This window comes from Rosa chinensis, chromosome 2 (assembly GCF_002994745.2).
Source record: "Rosa chinensis cultivar Old Blush chromosome 2, RchiOBHm-V2, whole genome shotgun sequence".
Classification (NCBI taxonomy): domain Eukaryota; kingdom Viridiplantae; phylum Streptophyta; class Magnoliopsida; order Rosales; family Rosaceae; genus Rosa; species Rosa chinensis.
Window position 1 is genome coordinate 13,120,492 of NC_037089.1, and position 18,356 is coordinate 13,138,847.

The window sequence follows — 18,356 nt, forward strand, 5'->3', positions numbered from 1 at the left end:
GTAACTTGGAGGAAAAAAGAAATGCTAATTATATCGGAAAAAGATATTTGGTACAATTTTTTAGCAATTGCTTCCCCAAACCCCGGCATTCCAACTCACATCACATGAGTTCTAATAATTTTAGTTCTTTGATTAGCATAACTATTAATTTGGTTCACCATGGTAGCATAACTTGAGTTTCAATTTTAGTTCTTTGATTAGCATAACTATTAATTTGGTTCACCATGGTAGCATAACTTGAGTTTCTCCCCAATTTTTTACGGAACCATTATGTATCTATTTTACAATTTTATTTTAATAAACTCGCGCGAATGAGTATAAGTCACACACTTAACAGCTATCGGTTATTTTATAACTTTGCACGTGCAATCAATTAACAAACCAGTTCTTACATTGAAAATTATGGCAAAAGTTCTACATTGAAGACTTGGCCAATTCAATCTCCATATTGGATACTTGATAACAATCCAATTTGAATATTTTCGGTGGATTAAAGAATTTAATCTGGGTCTGTGACGACATGAATGAAGAGGTACCCACTCTGATACCATGTCAAATAACAAGTGTATTTCCTAAATTTAGAAAGATAACATTTGAAAGGATACAAGGCCAGTTCATACTTAATATCCAAGATTCACTACAAGATTCTCATAAAGAAATCAAGCATCCAAGAATTTGAACAAAATAAGGTGCGACATAGTGATAGCAATCATCAGTTTGTTACCATTAAATCACTGTCAAGATGCTTGACGCGTTAGTCATTGCCTATTCAACTCAAGGACAAGAATACAACTTGGTTGAAATAAAAAATGATGGGATTTGATCCCACAATTCTGAAAATGACTGTTGAAGACTATCAGGGAGATTGTAGATTCATCTGCAGCAAGGATTAAGAACCTGGTAGCCGCACCAGGGTAGTTAGAGTGCTTCATGGATGAGCTTTTCTGTGAGTTCTTTAGGCAGTCCCATTACCGTGTCACTTGTCCCTATCTGCCACAAACCAAAAATGCACAAAGCAAATAAATTCATGACAAAGGCAGTGTAAAACACTTGCTATCAGTAGTTGTGGTTAACAAACCCAGAGATGCATGCTGGAAAAATATAGTAAAGGTAGTATGAAACATGGTTTGGTTGACAACTCATTTGGACATGAAATTGATCTAGAGAGAAGACGCACATAATGACCATAACATGTATCAAGCATATGAGTAGCAGACTCTTAATTGTATCTATGGAAGCATTGAATTGAGAGAGAGAGAGCTAACCACTGCTTCTACAAAGGGTGATATCATAGGATGTTCAAGGATCAGACCCCCAGCAACGTTGAGTGTAGTTCCCTCCTCGATCTGGCCCAACATCAGAATCATAAACAGTTTCCAACAAAGAAAGTTGCTCACCAAGAACAATCTAAAGGGATTATGCATCCAAATTAACTTACCAGGTTGTCAATAATCTCCTCTGGTATGACGTGAAAATAGACCTGTATCACAACACCATTAACCTTACATTATCCTTCCCAAACTGCCTATAAAAGGATATAGCTGCTCAAATTGTTACTCAAACAACTTGATTGTTCTATAGGAAGAGGATACTTGAGAAAATGAGCTTAAGAAGTGAAAGATTAAGTACCTCTGCGCTGCGCCACCCCCCTTTTCTTTTTCCTGTTTTAAGGTTGGTCACAAGTACAGATCCTATAACTCCTGCTTGACCACCAGAATAGCCTGCAACACACAAAAGAATTGACCACCATATCCAGCAAATTCTAACGAAGAGAAAACATGCCAGTTTCCATTAAGCGAACCTTTGATAAAATCCCATGCTTCTTCCTTGCTGGACGGTTTTTCCCTTATTATCCCTTCATACACCACCACCTCAAAATCAATAAGACTTGGTCGTGAGAATAATCTCAATTATAGAATACATGCCCCAAATGAAATCAACACCAAAATGCAAAGCTGATTCAGTAATTCTGATATTTTTACCAGTTAGAGCATTGTCTTGTTAAACACACCAGATTACAAAGTGGTTATTCAAATTCCTAAGCTTGCAGATTAGAGGCCCAGCTATAACAAAGTATATGATTGAAGTCATCATCCTAGCTAAAACATAACATATTGAACAGAGAATAAATCAATGTTTCAAAGTCGGTCACGTTTCAAAGAACCAAGTTGAAAAATGAACATATATATACTACTTATAAACGCATACTGTATCTGCAGTAATCAACAGTGTTGTTTGGTCAGCACCAACATCCAATTCACTACTTTGCATCCTTGAAATGATAGCATCTGCCTAACAAAAAAAGCCAGAAACAACACACTTTGTCATTCAAGTTTGGACTTTGAAACATAAATCCAAACACCAAGACACCATTTTTCAATTCTTGAAAAACAAATCCAAATCCCACCCATATTATAACAGAAACAAAGAACATTGCTTTAGTAAAAACGTACTTTTGCCTCAGCTAGAACCATCACCAACTCCTCTGGCTTATCCATCCTGATACTCTTCTCGTCTATATCTGCAGTCTAAACCCAAAACCCAAATCAATATTGCTGAAACTCCCATATAATTCTGATAGCTTCAGATTATACAATGTACCCTGATTTTGAACTCGTAGCCCATCTCCGCCAGTATTTGCCGGCGTGCCATTGACGCCGAGCCCAAGATTATCTGTCACCAAAAATAGAAATTACTACAAACTTTCTAAAATTGGTGGGCAATCCAGAGCTTTTGCTATGAACCTGAAACGACATCTTTCTCCTCCACAGTTGTTTTTGATTCTCTTAGCTTACCGCCAGTGCTTCAATTTGGTTCGTCCAAATCGAACTTTCGCCGAATATTTAACCAATACGACGCCGTTTTAGTCCACGGTATGTTAAGCAAGGAACAAAGACCTTAAACATTTATGCTAATACTCCATCTTATTCGATATCATCTTAGTCATTGGGGAGTATCGATGTTATTCTTATATTCTATTTCTTTTAGCTTGTAACCTAGACTCGAATCAGTAATGTATAATATTATACCAAATTATCTATTTATTGTCAAGCGAAAAAGAAACGTCAATAACTATAAAGTATAAAATAGCATTATAGCAACAGTTTCTGTCCATGAAAAAATAAAAATAAAAATAAAAATCATCTTTGAAATTTTAATTTTTACACTCAAAACTGTGGACTATATAGCACACGATTTTCAACCAAAATGACAATGCTCTTAATTACTCACTAAGAATGGTGAACTTACGGTATAAAAAAGTTTCAAGAAAATATATAATATGTTTTGACATGTCATTGCATTTCATAGGTGCCCCATGACATTTCCCACCAAGTAAAACCATGTAAAGCAAAACATTTCATGTTTATGAATCTCACCATTGGTAAAACATGATTTTTAAAATGTATTTCAATTTATGGACACTGATATATCTAACAGAATTTTTTACGATTGTTCAATGTTTAATAGCAAGAAAAAAAAACTCCTAAAAAAAATTTGAATGTTTCAGTATTCCATAAGTTCAGGCACGTCCTAAAAATCATGCTTTACGAACACTAAACTTGTAGCACATGTCAATTTCAAATGACATATGGTAACCATGTGATTCCTGCAAATATGTCAAACTTGGGATTTTTATTTAAATTCTTCCATATCATAAACTTGATGTTACTCCTTTCAAAATAAAAAAAACTTGATGTTACTAGAGCATGATTTTCTGAAAGGTATTTCAATTGATGAAATTTCAGTCATTAAACAATCTAGACGTCAAAAGAAAATTGAGAATCTAATCCATGTATCACGATCCAAAAATCAATAGAAAAAAGAAAGAAAAAAAAAGAGTCGAAATTGATTGCTAATTTCAAACAAAGAAAAAATATAAATTGTGGACTAACTAAGCTCTCTCCCCCTCGAGCACTTGTGTTTAAGAATAAGAAGGGTATACATCGTATGACACCGTTCAGTTATTAACGTAGGGTCAACTTTACCTCCTTCCCCAAGTCATATCAGCACCTCCTTTTTAACTTACATCATCTGTCTGCTAAGTTGCTCAGAGCAAACGGCGTCGTTTTAAGTATTACCAAGTAAAATTTCCGATTCAATGGAGTCTCCGGCATCAAATTCCGAAGCTCCGGCGGTGAGTTCTTGCCGGAGGAAGAAGAATTTCGGAAGCGGCAGCTTTGTATCGGATTTAAGGTCTCACATTCATGAGTTTATTCATGCTTCCGTGGATGAACACAGAATTTGCTTGGTGGATACCTTTAAGAAGGTAAGCTTCTAGGAACTGAATCTTTGTGTTTACAGTAGAGTAAAATTTATGGTGGATAGTAAAATTTGAGGTTTTGGTTGGTTTTTGGTGTGAAACAGATGAGGTCAAAATTTTACAGAGAAAAGAGTGTTGCTGGCCCAAATGAAGGAGAAGCTTCGCTGCCTCTACAAAACAAGGACTGAGTAGGATCATTTTGAGTACGTATTTCTATTTTCTGGGTTTGCTACAAGTGCTTTTGTTTGTAGCACTTGTAGGTTTGTGTGTTTAGAACAAGTGTTTTGAGGCCTAATGACTTGGATTGGATGAGATGAAATTTGATTTTAAAGCGCTTATTTTTGAATGCTTTGCTTGAAGATGGAAAATTAGCAGTTTTACATGTAGATTGATGCTAGTGTGATTCATACACTTTCTGTGGTTTCTTTTAGTGTTAAAAGTCATTTAGTTTCAATTACAGCTTGTTTGAGCATCTTTGAGAGAGTGATTAGGTATCGTTTGTTTTAAATTTGAACCTTTAGGCTAATGCATCATCCTTCATTTAATTAATGATGAGAAATAAGTTAGTGCTCGCATATGAGATGATTCTTCCTTTGTTACATGTGCAAGAGATGGGGGGAAATTACACTGCATTTAGATGTTGAAGGAAAAAACAAAGGGATGTGACAGGGGGGACAATATAAGTTAATGGTAGATCCACTTCATGAGGAAATTGGTGCTGCGTCTAATGCCGGAGAGCGTCTTTATAGCTTTAAACTCTTCAGCCTGTAGAAGATATCAAGAAGAGTTAAAGCCAGTATACAGAGAGGTTGTAGTCTTGTGTTTGTCAAGTGCTTTCTATTGCTCTAAGTTCATTACCCAGTTTGGATATGAGTAAGGAGTAAGCAGTGTTCATTGCACCATTTACAATTAGGATAAATATCAGATAATGCCATAGTCAGGTGATTGTACCCTCATCAAATTTGCAATATAGGTACAGGAATTGACATCCAAACATGTTATTCAAAATGTAGGTAAGAATAGATAAAAACATGTTGAAATCCAAATTCACCTTATAAGGTTTGTCATACCAAATTGTAGAGTTAAAGACTCTTCTGGACTACCATTATATCAAGCACAATGATGATGAGGCATAGAATCATTATGTTCCTTACTTTTTAGAAGTCTTTTTTACATACAGTTCCCTTCTTGCAGTTGTTGATATCATCGAACAGATTCTGAGTACAGTCAATCTAGGATTTCAAGGATTTAGAACCTGTTTGTCTAGTCTTCATCTTATCAAGTAAAGAAGAGAAAGAAGCGTATTACCTCTTCTCATGATTGCTGATGTTGCTTTCTCCTACTTTCCTGTATTTAGGAAGGGGAACTTTGCCTGACTCGATGCAGTTGATGTCGTGTACTAGGATCTCGTACTGCCTCTTCACTTCCTCTTCAGTTGTCGCTCCAACAATCCTGGCTATCTTGTGCCAACGGTCATGGGTTTCCTGATCATAGATTGCGAGAGCATTTTCGAACAATTTGTTTTTCTCGGCTGTCCAAGTCGAGCTGGAGTCTGGGGCGGAAAGCTTGTTAGGTACCATTTTCCTGATATTTTACAGCAAGATTAGTGCGGTATGAGAGGGGAACAGAGCTTTTTTTTAGGAGAGAATGAAATTGGGTTATGAAAGGAATCGATGAAATTTAAGGGAAAAGCCCTAGGCAGAGAAGCCTTATGAGATAAAAACAAAAGCTGGAATATGAATTAAGGTAGTATAATCAAAGTCGAGAGACTAGCAAAGATTAGAAGAAAGGATTCGTATTCATGCAAATGGGGTGTTGCTATTGGAAAACAAATTGCTAGATTCAATATCATAGACAATTATATACTTGGTGCAGAAAGTAGGAAAAGAGAGATAGAGAGAGCTGTGATTCCAAGGACAGTCAATTGCTTCATTTTCAAGTATTTTTGTAATTGGAAGTACGATGATCTTACATATAATATAAGCATGTGGGTTTTCATAAGTAGAAGAGAGAATCAAAAAACATTATCAAAAGAAATGAACCTGCCTGCTGAGAAATATTATATGTTATCATTGCAAATCTTTGTTGATTAGGAGAATTCAGATCGCCCACTTGGTTAGTTCCGCTGGTCTTTGTTTGCCCCAAAATGCTTGTAGAGCTGTAAATCGAGGTTATGTCTTCTTAATGTTTCCTGATTTTGTGCATCCTAAACTGTTCAGCATCTTGTTTTAACACATTTCCATTATTGGCTTATTGAAATCTTCGCCCATTTTATGATTTAGTAAACTAACCTTCCTGGTTTTCTGGCAGGACCACGCAGGTTACTTAGAAGAATTAAACCACTTGTTTTTCTGGTTAATACGAATACCCCTAGTCCTACCTACCTGAACCCTTCTACTTTGTCTCACTAGACTTCAAAATATTGTAAGGTTTGGTTTCTTGCAGCATCATTCATTAAGGCATGCCTAATTTGTTATTTTAAGGTTATTTTTTTTTATAAGAAATTTACAACGAGTAACTGTGAGTCGAACTCAAGAATTCTTGCTTACAAAGTTCTATTGTAGCTGTTGTCTAAAGATTGTGGATTTACTCTTCGAACAGAAGTTGAGTTATGTGGATTTGTTTTGAAGGCCATTCATCTCTTAAGAAAGGAAAAAGAAACAAGAATAGGGTCTTTCTTAAACCTCTCAAAAGCTATTAAATTCTCTCTGTCTGGTGACTAATGAAAGTGCATTCTTGTTTTTTTTTTTTTTTTTTAAGTTTTTTTTTAACCTATTTTGGACAAAATCGATTAGTTTAGGCAGAAGATAACCATGTTAGGAGTTGTTAGACTAAGGTGACCCTTTATGCTTATCTTGAGCTCTTCCCCGATGAAAGCATCTTTTGGCTTGATCAGCATGTGAATCCATATGTTAATTGTTCTTAGTCCATAAAGATAAAATCGAAGAAGAGATAGATCATCATCTACGTTACTTTTGTCAAAGTTCATAGTTTAATACCAAACAATCTAGAAACTCTACTTTAGCACACCAGTCGTTTTACAAGCCTTCATAATGGTTCACCCATTCTTCAAAAAAGAGATGCCCAATGGCAATCTCAAGCTGTTCTGCTTGGTTTAACGGTTTAACCGTTTTTGGTGATAGTTGGATAGGATGAGTTTTACATGTTCTAGCCCAGTAATCTCCATAGAAACTTCATAATATAATCTCTAATTGGCTGCTTACCTTCGCGAAATAGTTTGGTGCTCTTGGAGAAGATTTTAACGAGGCCACCTGATGTGTAATCTCATTTCATAAGTTTGTTTCTTTATTGATCGATGAATTCTCATTTTATGTAAGCCACCAGCATCAAAACTTGAAACAAAGGAATTCTGCGACTGAAAAAGATTTGAACAAAGAAAAAAGGTGGACCGAAATATGAACTCGCGTAGTCAGGAATGGGCAGTCGAGCGTAGAGGGATTTCTGGCTTTGCTCAATTGTTTGGCAAGAGGGGTAAATTTTCTCCACTATACGTCGTGCACATAAGTGGTTTCCATACTGTTGTTTTTTCCCTGAATTCAACGTGCATTTAAGCAGTTACAAGATGCTAGGTGCTAGATAGATGCTGAGAGTTTAGCTGCCACACATTTGAAAGGATCTGATTATGCAGGTTGTTTCTCATAGCTAAATACATGTGATTGATTTTGAAAGCAAGTAAATTGATGACTTCACATGTGAGCAGTCAAATTGAGATGCAAAGCACTTTCAACACAACATATTGAGGTAGGTCAATAGTGATAAACCGTATCATTCAAATGATTCAAATTCAAATCGAAGCTGTTTCTTATCATCTGTTTAGATTCAAGTATCCACCTTTCTTATCTTGTATTTTGAATTCTAGGATATTTTCTGTTATAATAAGAGTAGAATTCTGTTTTGATAAGTTTGTAATCATCTAGGACTTTAATCATGTAAACTTTCATAAATACATTCATAGCCATTCAACACAAACGTTATTCACTTTATGGTATCAAGAGCCCTTTAGTCTCACGACCAATTTTTTTTTCCTCCCGCAAATCCAAATGGCCTACACCTCCTCCACTACCTCCTCCACCACCTCCTCCATCGTATCCTCCACCACCTCCTCCACCATTGCTCCCATGTCCTCCACCACCGCCCCTTCCGTATCAAGCTTATATGACTATCAAGCTTGATTGCTCCAACTTGGTTCCTGTCATCCGTAGCATTGTTGATGGCTCATCTCCTTGCCCTCCATGCTTCATCAAAGATCAAGATGGTAAACTCACTGATGAAGTCAACCCCGAGTTCGAACCTTGGCTGCAACAAGATCAAATGATCTTGGGATGGATCAATACATCCCTCACTCCCGCTGTTTTATCCACCATTGCAAGATCCACCTCCTCTAGAACAACCTGGCAATCTCTTGAGAAGCGTTATGCTTCACCATTTCACAATCTCATCTTGCAGCTACGTGGTGAGCTCATGCGCACAACTCGTGGTTCTTTGTCCATTTCTGATTACTTGGACAAAATAAACTCAATTGCTGATCAGCTGGCTTTGGCTGGAAGCCCCATGTCTGAAGGGGACTTGCTCACTATTGTAATGCACAATGTTGGAGCTCAGTATGAAACAACAGTTAGTTCCCCAGAGACAACCCCATTACTTATGATGATCTAGAAGCTCTTCTCCTGTGTGCTGAAAGAAGGTTCAATGAACAAGCTCAACCAGTTCTTGATGGCGAACCAACTGCACTTCACGCTGCTAGACCACGCGGAAAAGCCCGAGGCAGAGAAGCCTTATGAGATTAAAAAAAAAAAAAAAAAAAAAAAAAAAAAAAAAAAAAAAAGCTGAAATATGAATTAAGGTAGTATAATCAAAGTCAAGAGACTAGCAAAGATTAGAAGAAAGGATTCCTATTCATGCAAATGGGGTGTTGCTAGTTGGAAAACAAATTGCTAGATTCAATATCATAGACAATTATGTACTTTGTGCAGAAAGTAGTAAAAGAGAGACAGAGAGAGCTGTGATTCCAAGGACAGTCAATTGCTTCATTTCCAAGTCTTTTTGTAATTGGAAGTACGATGATCTTACATATAATATAAGCATGTGGGTTTTCATAAGTAGAAGATAGAACCAAAAAACATTATCAAAAGAAATGAACCTGCCTGCTGAGAAATATTATATGTTATCATTGCAAATAGTTGTTGATTAGGAGAATCCAGATCGCCCACTTGGTTAGTTCCGCTGGTCTTTGCTTGCCCCAGAATGCTTGTAGAGCTGTAAGTCTGTAACTCGAGGTTATGTCTTCTTAATGTTTCCTGATTTATGCATCCTAAACTGTTAAGCATATTGTTTTAACACATTTCCATTATTGGCTTATTGAAATCTTCGCCCATTTTATGATTTAGTAAACTAACCTTCCTGGTTTTCTGGCAGGACCACGTAGGTTACTCGGAAGAATTAAACCACTTGTTTTTCTGGTTAATGAGAATACCCCCTAGTCCTACCGACCTAAACCCTTCTACTTTGTCTCACTAGACTTCAGAGTTTTGTAAGGTTTGGTTTCTTGCAGCATCATTCATTAAGACATGCCTAATTTGTTATTTTAATTAAGGTCCTTTTTTTATTACAAATTTACAACCAGTAACTGTGAGTCGAACTCAATAACACTTGGTTACTTTTTCTCAAAAAAAAAAAAATAACACTTGGTTACAAAGGAGATCACTTATGATGCTAAACCAAATTGTCATGGGCAATTTGTTACTGGTCATTTATCTCTACCACCATTTCTAAATATCACACTGCATATAGAAGTGTTAGCCTGGAAGGATTGGCATAGGGTTCTATTGTAGCTGTTGTCTAAAGATTGTGAATTACTCTTCGAGAGTCATGTGGATTTGTTTTGAGGGCCATTCCTCTCTTGAGAAAGGAAAAGGAAACAAGAATAGGGTCTTCTTAAACCTCTCAAAAGCTATTAAATTCTCTTTGTCTGGCGACTCATGAAAGTGCATTCTTGTGTTTTTTTATGTTTGTTTACTTCTTTTGGACAAAATCGATTAGTTTAAGCAGAAGATAACCATGTTAGGAATTGTTAGGCTAAGGTGTCCCTTTATGCTTATCTTGAGCTCTTCCCCGATGAAAGCATCTTTTGGCTTTGATCAGCATGTGAATCCATATGTTAATTGTTCTTAGTCCATAAAGATAAAATCGAAGAAGAGATAGATATGATCATCATCTACTTTACTTTTGTTAAAGTTTATAGTCTAATACCAAACAATCTAGAAACTCTACTCTAGCACACCAGTCGTTTTTCAAGCCTTCAAAATGGTTCACCCATTCTTCAAGAAAGAGATGCCCAATGGCGACCTTAAGCTGTCTACTTGGTTTAACCATCTTTCGGCCGGTGATAGTTGGTGAGGATGAGTTTTACATGTTCCAGCCCCAGCCCAGTAATTCATTCACCGAGGACAACGATAATGTAATCTCCATAGAAACTTCATAATATAATCTCTAATTGGTTGCTTGCCTTCAAGAAATAGTGCCAAGAAATTTTACTTCATTGTATATTCACTTACCTAGGCCTGAACTACCCATGTAGCTATCCTTTATAGATGACCCAGCAATTCCAGTCATATGGGAAGAGGTACTGGTTGAACTTGCTGCAGAAATACTAGCTGGCCCATCACCAAATAGCTAAATAGTTTTATTGCCAATGCTAAGCAATCTTATGTCTTCACGAAATGTGAAGTTCAGATTATGAAAAACATTTTCATCATCATTCATTGATTGCTGTGAACCCTAAAATGGGGCTACACGTCAATCAACATTTCATGGTTACTGACACTTACACATAACTTACATTAGCCACTAATCTTCTAAACATGTAAAGTGTTTGTCAGGTTATTTTCATCCGAGGAAAGTTTATTATTGGCTTAATGCGTACTATGTGAGTTCTCTCCCTCATACCTTATTTTGCCTGGGTGAGAAGGTGAACCCAACTTAAACTTGTCCTTACAGGATATAAGACCAGGAGCAAGTGCTTTGCTGAAACTAGAAGGTAACAAACACAAACTTTCCAAATCCTTCACCCTATTTAAGCACATCTATGCCTAACTATGAAGTTTTTATGTAGAGTTTGTGGCCAAGTTCATGAGCCTATACCGGAAGAGTAGTGCCAACAGTTGTCAGTATGTTTAATGTATGCGGCCTCATCGAGAGGCAATACTCAATTTCCAACCACAGGATCTTTGTCAAGATTGTCTAGCTACAGCTGATAAACGAAGTCAGATTGATAGACAAATTCCCCTGAAGCTAATTCCTACGGTCAGAAGGTTTCAGATATAGCCCCAAAACACACAATCTCTTGTTTAGCCTAAAACGAATAGATAATAGCTTCTCATTCTCGGTTTGGTTTGTAAATCTTTCTCCTAACATGAACAATAAAAGGCAGGTGAAATAATAATGAAAACACATCAAAGGCACCAATCTGGAATATGATGTAGCTATCATGCTTCAGAATTTGCTTACAAGAAACACACAAACATTGGCTGCATGCATGCAGCCGTAAGTGCACACACAACACCAGAAAAACTACTGTAAACATTGAATGTGTTTCAAGACCTGTCATCCATTTCTCCTAAACTAGAGAATCTAACCCATGTTACAAATGCACTAACAATATTACCTTCAAAAGTGTATTTAAGATCCCAAAATTATCATTTTGCTTTAGCACAAGGTCTATAAACCTTCAACAATTTTTTGGGATTTGTGTTTAGATATGTAGAAAAGCCACTTCTACCCAGGTTACTTCTTTCTGGTGTACCTCTGTCAAGAAAATGGATATGATATTATAGCTGCTTCGAATTAATACCGAGGATGAATGAAGTGGAACAACCATAGAGATGAGAACTCACCTGCTTTCCAATATCAAATGGAACATGTTGAGACTAATTTTGACTATATTCTTAGTGCATTTCTCTCTACATTGTGCTTAGTTATTCTCTTAACATTGTCATTTCTAACTTCTTTTGTGTTTTTAGGTAGTTTGGAGTCTGGAAATGGAAGGCAAGGAGTAAAGAGCGCAGAAATGAGAAGAAATGGAGAAATGAAATTTTCCCAATTCTACCAGGAAAAGGAATCCAAGTTGAAGTAGGAATCCTAACTCAACTAGGAAAGAGCTCGGAAAAATGATGTTTGGAAATGAAGAAATGACAGAGTCCCAGTTGGACTAGGAAACCTGATCACACTAGGAGACCTGGTGAGACTAGGAGATGCAGTGTCTTGAAGATGACTCAATATTGTTCAAGAATGTTCTAGAAGAAGCAAAATGGCGTCACATTTGAAGATGAGTTTCAAATTGGATCATTTTGAGAAGTCTGGCCCGAAGATTGAAGCATGTGACTTGCACATGAGTCTCTAGAATCATCCATGACGTATTGAGGAGTCCATGGCCCATTTATATTGGTTTTTGCCGTGACATATAAAGGAAAATATCAAGGAATTTTGGCAAAGTCCAATTTGGGATAGTTTTGGATTTCTATGGAATTTTGGAGAAGAAAATAAAGGAATAAATATTGAATTCAGATTCCTGATTCCATTCTACATACTTGGAGGCCGAAATATGGTCTAGGTTCAAGGGAGATTTCAGCAAAAGGAAGGTGACTTGCTCTCAAATTCTCAAGGAATATTTTCATTGACCGGATGATGTCACAAGTAGATTTCAACATTGATACGCTAGCCCTTGCCGTTTACTATATATAGGGGGTTTGTGAAGCCATTCTACACACCAAAAAATTTAGAATCAAAAGCCACAAACACTTCCCCTTCTCTTTCAAGTTTCAGCTATTCATCCAAGAATCCAAGTTCAAGGTCGTGAGCAATCTTCCTCTCCATTCAAGCATCCTTGCAGTGATCCTCATCCATTCCACCACCTTTTGAAGCTCCTTGTGTTCTTGAAGATCAAAAAGTGTAACCATGAACACTCTATCTTGTTTTCGGTTTTGCTACGTAAAACAATTTCGGGTTTCTAATAAATTGTGATTTTGTTTTATATTTTGGATTGTGTTTTGCGATTTCTTGTGTGGAAGAAGTATTGATTTTAGATATGTAGTTTTCGAATACTATGAAGCATGTTTTAGGTTTTAGATTTTTAAATTGAAAATTGCGATTTCATATATGTTGAGCATGATTGTTAATTTCGAGCTTCAATCCCATCTTTTATGTGTTAATTGATCTTTGGATGCATACTTAGGTTGATGAACATGTAATTGAATCCATATTAAGGTGCTAGCATTCTAGGCTTTAATAATTAAAGTGGAAAACCTAAAATTACTTAGGTAAATTAACAATAAGTCTTGCATGCTTGATTAGCGTTCTAACTTGTGTTCTTGGCTTGAATTGACCAAACTTCCACTATGTTTAATGCGTTAAAAGTGTTTTTGTTAGTGATTAGCTACCACTAGTAATCGCATGCTTAATAGGGTTAACTATGGTGCGTTCTTCTAGTTAATTTAATTAAGGGAAGTAAAAAGAAGGATTAAATTCAGTTTAGTTCCTTGAACTTTAGGGCTAAAATCAGTTTGGTCTCTCTTTCTGAAAATCGATCTCGATGGTCCCTATACTCTCAAATGACATCACCCGAGTCCAAAATTTGAGTTTGGCTCCAAAAGTGACGTTAGCTACAAAGTTGGAGCCGACATAAGGTCCCACAGAAAGGGCAAAATAGACATTTCTAATTTTTTTATCTTTTTTATTTTATTTTTTTTATATATTCTCTCTCTCTCTCTCTCTCTCTCTCTCTCTCTCTCTCTCTCTCTCTCTCTCTCTCTCTCTCTCTCTCTCTCTCTCTCCCGAGCTCAAAGGCAGCCAATTCGTTCTCCGCGACTCTCCTATCGTCCTCTACCCCGCTCTTCATCTCCTCAACCCCTCTCCTCACCCTTACTGCAACGGTGCGACCACTAAACCCCCAAACCGCCCCCATTTCACTCTGTCAATCCTGCTCCCTCCATGCTTTCTGCAGCCCCAATTGCCTCTCCGCCGCCCAATCCTCCTCCCACGCTCAATGGGTCTGTCAATCCCTAGCGAAATTACGAAATTACAAGTCCAATTCATCTTCGATCCCTTGGTTTCAGTCCAATTCATTGAAGGAGACATGGCCTTCGATCAAGCCCAAACCGTGGCCTTACCCGAGTCAAGGCCTTGATCCGATCTGACATCGTGAAGGCCTCGATCTGACCTGACATCTTCACCTTGCTGGTCATCGGAATCGACGGCGGAAGTTACGAGGGTTGTCGTGTGTGAAGGCGGACAACGATGCACGGCAATGAAGAAGCTTGGGCTTTGATCGGATTTGTGTCCTAGTTCAAGTGGTTGTGGCGATATGAGATGGTAGCCGGATTTTGCATTGCCTGGTAATAAAACTTAGGGGAAATTACTGGTCACTCCCTGTACTTTTAGGGAGTCGACAGTTCAGTCCCTGTTATCCTAATTTCGACAAGTTACTCCTCAGACTTTCAAATCTCACACAATTTGGTCCAAAATGACTATTTTGCCCCTCCCTTCCTCTTTTTGTTTTTTATTTTTCTCTCCTCTCCCCTCCTTTCTTCTAAAATTCATAATTAATTCATACGAACTCCGATATTTGCGTTCCATATATGTACGAGATCGTATCGATGAGCTCCACAACTTTTATGAAGAAAGTTTTTCCAAATTTTGTATGTATAAAAAGTCAATTTTCACAACCGCTCCAAATAACATTCGTTTCGAAAATCCACTTTCTTCTAAAATTCATAATTAATTCATACAAACTCTGATTTTTGCGTTCCATATATGCACAAGATTGTATCAACGAGCTCTACAACTTTCATGAAGAAAGTTGTTCCAAATTTTGTACGTATAAAAAGTCATTTTCACTACCCCCTAAATAACGTTCGTTTCGAAAATTTCCTTTCTTCTAAAATTCATAATTAATTCATACAAACTCCGATTTTTGCGTTCCATATATGTACGAGATCGTATCGATGAGCTCTACAAATTTTATGAAGGAAATTTTTTCAAATTTTGTATGTATAAACAGTCAATTTTCACGACCCCCCCCCCCCCAACCACAAAATAACACACACACACACTCTCTCTCATTATGCACATTTCAACCCAAGAAATATCAAATATTTGAATTATGAATATTGAGACTATTTCATAAGTAGTTGTACGAGAAATTCGGTTTCGTATCAATTTTAGTTTCGAAATGAACGTTATTTAGGGGGGGTCGTGAAAATTGACTTTTTATACATACAAAATTTGGAAAAACTTTCTTCATAAAAATTGTAGAGATCATCGATACGATCTCGTACATATATGGAACGCAAATATCGGAGTTCGTATGAATTAATTATGAATTTTAGAAGAAAGGAGATTTTTGAAATGAACGTTATTTAGGGGGGGTCGTGAAAATTGACTTTTTATACATACAAAATTTGGAAAAACTTTCTTCATAAAAATTATAGAGATCCTCGATACGATCTCGTACATATATGGAACGCAAATATCGGAGTTCGTATAAATTAATTATGAATTTTAGAAGAAAGGAGATTTTCGAAACGAACGTTATTTAGGGGGGCAGTGAAAATGACTTTTTATACGTACAAAATTTGGAACAACTTTCTTCATGAAAGTTGTAGAGCTCGTTGATACAATCTTGTGTATATATGGAACGCAAAAATCAGAGTTTGTATGAATTAATTATGAATTTTAGAAGAAAGTGGATTTTCGAAACGAATGTTATTTGGAGCGGTCGTGAAAATTGACTTTTTATACATACAAAATTTGGAAAAACTTTCTTCATAAAAGTTGTGGAGCTCATCGATACGATCTCGTACATATATGGAACGCAAATATCGGAGTTCGTATGAATTAATTATGAATTTTAGAAGAAAGGAGGGGAGAGGAGAGAAAAATAAAAAACAAAAAGAGGAAGGGAGGGGCAAAATAGTCATTTTGGACCAAATTGTGTGAGATTTGAAAATCTGAGGAGTAACTTGTCGAAATTAGGATAGCAGGGACTGAACTGTCGACGCCCTAAAAGTACAGGGAGTGACCAGTAATTTCCCCATATATATATGTGTGTGTGTGTGTGCACGATTCTTGGCTACGCCAGGCGTACCATACGCCTTCAACAGACGTTAACAGAAGGATAAAAGGGTCATTCAATATTCCACAAACTACAAGCTAGTAAAAAAACCTTTACTGTCTCTTAACGAGGGGCAAGGATGCCATTTCTGCTCGACATCATCCCTCTCACCTACCATATCAGTCGTGTTGTCGAACACTGAGATACAGAGATAATACTTGATCGCCGCCTGCAACTTACCTTCAATTTCGGTGTAGATCGGGAGCTTGTTTGCAAGTATCTCAGCAATCAAGTATCACAGCTACCTCTCACTCAATCAAATCTAATTCCGGAGGTAATGAAAATTTAGTTTTTCAACCCAAAGAAGAGCTCTCACCAATAATTACAGAACCGGTTCAGATTTCAAACCAACGTCCTCCTAGTCCATCCAAGGAAACCAAGACGGAGCCTGCAAAACCTCAAACTGAGAATACCAAAAACACCCAGAGATCAAAGAGCCCTTCCATTGCACAAATGGCGTACGTATCCACCACGAAAGAAAACGGTTCATGGATTTTTTTATTTTTTTTTTTGCATTAAAATAGAGCATCTTTATTGATGATAATTCTAGATGAGTACATGCTTAAAGACAAAAGTTAATAGAGACAGTCCCCTGATTCGGTGGAGGCGACATAACAAAAAAACTAATTAACCACATTAGAATTGATCCAAGAATCCAAAATACCAGTAAAAGGAATCCAGCCAAGATGGTAAGGAGTAGGGCCTTGGGGAGCATCACCACTTTTATACCCCGCCTGATTTATCTTCGATGGAATCCGCATCTAGAATGTTAGATTTTGATGATGATGGTGACCAGTTTTTTTTTAGAATGATGATGGTGCCCAGTTTAAATGTTAAACAGAGCATATCAGCAACAGTGTTGCGTTGGCCAAGATAGAAGGTACCAACTACCAAGGGTGGCAACCCGGAATCGAGCCACCTCACTCCATTTTTTTTTTTTCTAATTCATAATAAACTGAGCTCATAGAATTCATTCATATGCATGATTCAAGTTCGGCATGTGAGATTTGTCATGAAAGGCCTTCGCTTTTTACCCTAATGATTTGTTTTGAACTGATAACGGAAGTGTTCTACGATGCCATTATCATCCAGATTGTGTGGAGAGGAAGATGCCAGCAAGGCAGGCCCCACTCGGCGTATGGTACTCCCGGCGTAGCCCAAACGCACCCTATATATATGTATATATATACACACACAGAGAGTCCGGCTACGGTGCTGACGGTACGGATTTTCAGTTTTCTCCCACTTTTCGATCACATTTTCACATCTTAACCGTTCAGTTTTTAGGTCATAATGTATAGATCATCTCTCCAAAATTTCAGCCAATTTGGTGATCGTTAAGGCATCCAAAACTGTAAATTACAACAATGTACACGAACGGTTCCGGTTCGACAGATTCGGTTTATTCGTGTCAATAGTTTTAGAGTTTACCCTATTGAAAAATAGTTTTTCTCAATCACGCCAATCTCGATCTTTCTTCAGGTCAGTAACTCTGAGCCAACCGGAGTCCAAAACCAAATGGATTATTGAGGGCATGTTTATTTACTTGGAATGGGAGGGAATGATTACAGGGTAAAACTATTCCTATGTTTACTAACACATAAATGAATCAGAATGATTCTGGGTAAAAGTATTACTGCGTTTACTAACACATGCATGAATCGGAATGGGTGTAGGTCTCATTTCCTTATAAGGAATCGATTCCTAAATACTCAGAAATTTGATTCCGAAGGGGGGAGATGGGTTTAGGAATCAACTCTTCCGAAATCAATATTGATTCATTTCTTCTCCCTTTCTAATTGTCTCCGATTCATGATTAGTTTCTATTCCAAATAAATAAACGTGCCACAATATTGAAGGAAAATAAGCCAAGGCGGGATCTGGAATCTTTCTCTGGGTTTGGGCTAA

General features: G+C 37.1%; 2 protein-coding genes across 6 annotated transcripts; both read right to left on the reverse strand.

Moving 5' to 3' along the window:
* Positions 1-703: 703 nt before the first annotated feature.
* Positions 704-2,832, reverse strand: LOC112189423 (7-methyl-GTP pyrophosphatase). 4 transcript variants are annotated; one of them, XM_024328760.2, is made up of 9 exons: positions 2,745-2,832; positions 2,602-2,673; positions 2,454-2,528; positions 2,209-2,292; positions 1,802-1,871; positions 1,630-1,721; positions 1,440-1,480; positions 1,266-1,343; positions 704-990 (listed from the first exon to the last, which is right to left on the reverse strand). In XM_024328760.2, the coding sequence occupies exons 1-8, from the start codon at positions 2,754-2,756 to the stop codon at positions 1,307-1,309; spliced, it is 483 nt and encodes a 160-aa protein (XP_024184528.1). In that variant the 5' UTR covers positions 2,757-2,832; the 3' UTR covers positions 704-990; positions 1,266-1,306. The 4 variants fall into 4 exon arrangements, with proteins under 4 accessions (XP_024184528.1, XP_024184527.1, XP_040370865.1 ...); XM_024328759.2 differs by having other exon boundaries at positions 1,266-1,346; positions 1,439-1,480; XM_040514931.1 differs by lacking the exon at positions 2,209-2,292 and having other exon boundaries at positions 1,266-1,346; positions 1,439-1,480.
* A 1,974-nt stretch (positions 2,833-4,806) lies between these two features.
* Positions 4,807-6,555, reverse strand: LOC112185528 (protein RADIALIS-like 3). 2 transcript variants are annotated; one of them, XM_040513620.1, is made up of 3 exons: positions 6,308-6,555; positions 5,570-5,845; positions 4,807-5,026 (listed from the first exon to the last, which is right to left on the reverse strand). In XM_040513620.1, exons 2-3 carry the CDS (start codon positions 5,839-5,841, stop codon positions 5,005-5,007), a joined length of 294 nt encoding a protein of 97 aa, XP_040369554.1. In that variant the 5' UTR covers positions 5,842-5,845; positions 6,308-6,555; the 3' UTR covers positions 4,807-5,004. The 2 variants fall into 2 exon arrangements, with proteins under 2 accessions (XP_040369554.1, XP_024179555.1); XM_024323787.2 differs by lacking the exon at positions 6,308-6,555 and having other exon boundaries at positions 5,570-6,090.
* Between the last annotated feature and the right edge of the window lie 11,801 nt (positions 6,556-18,356).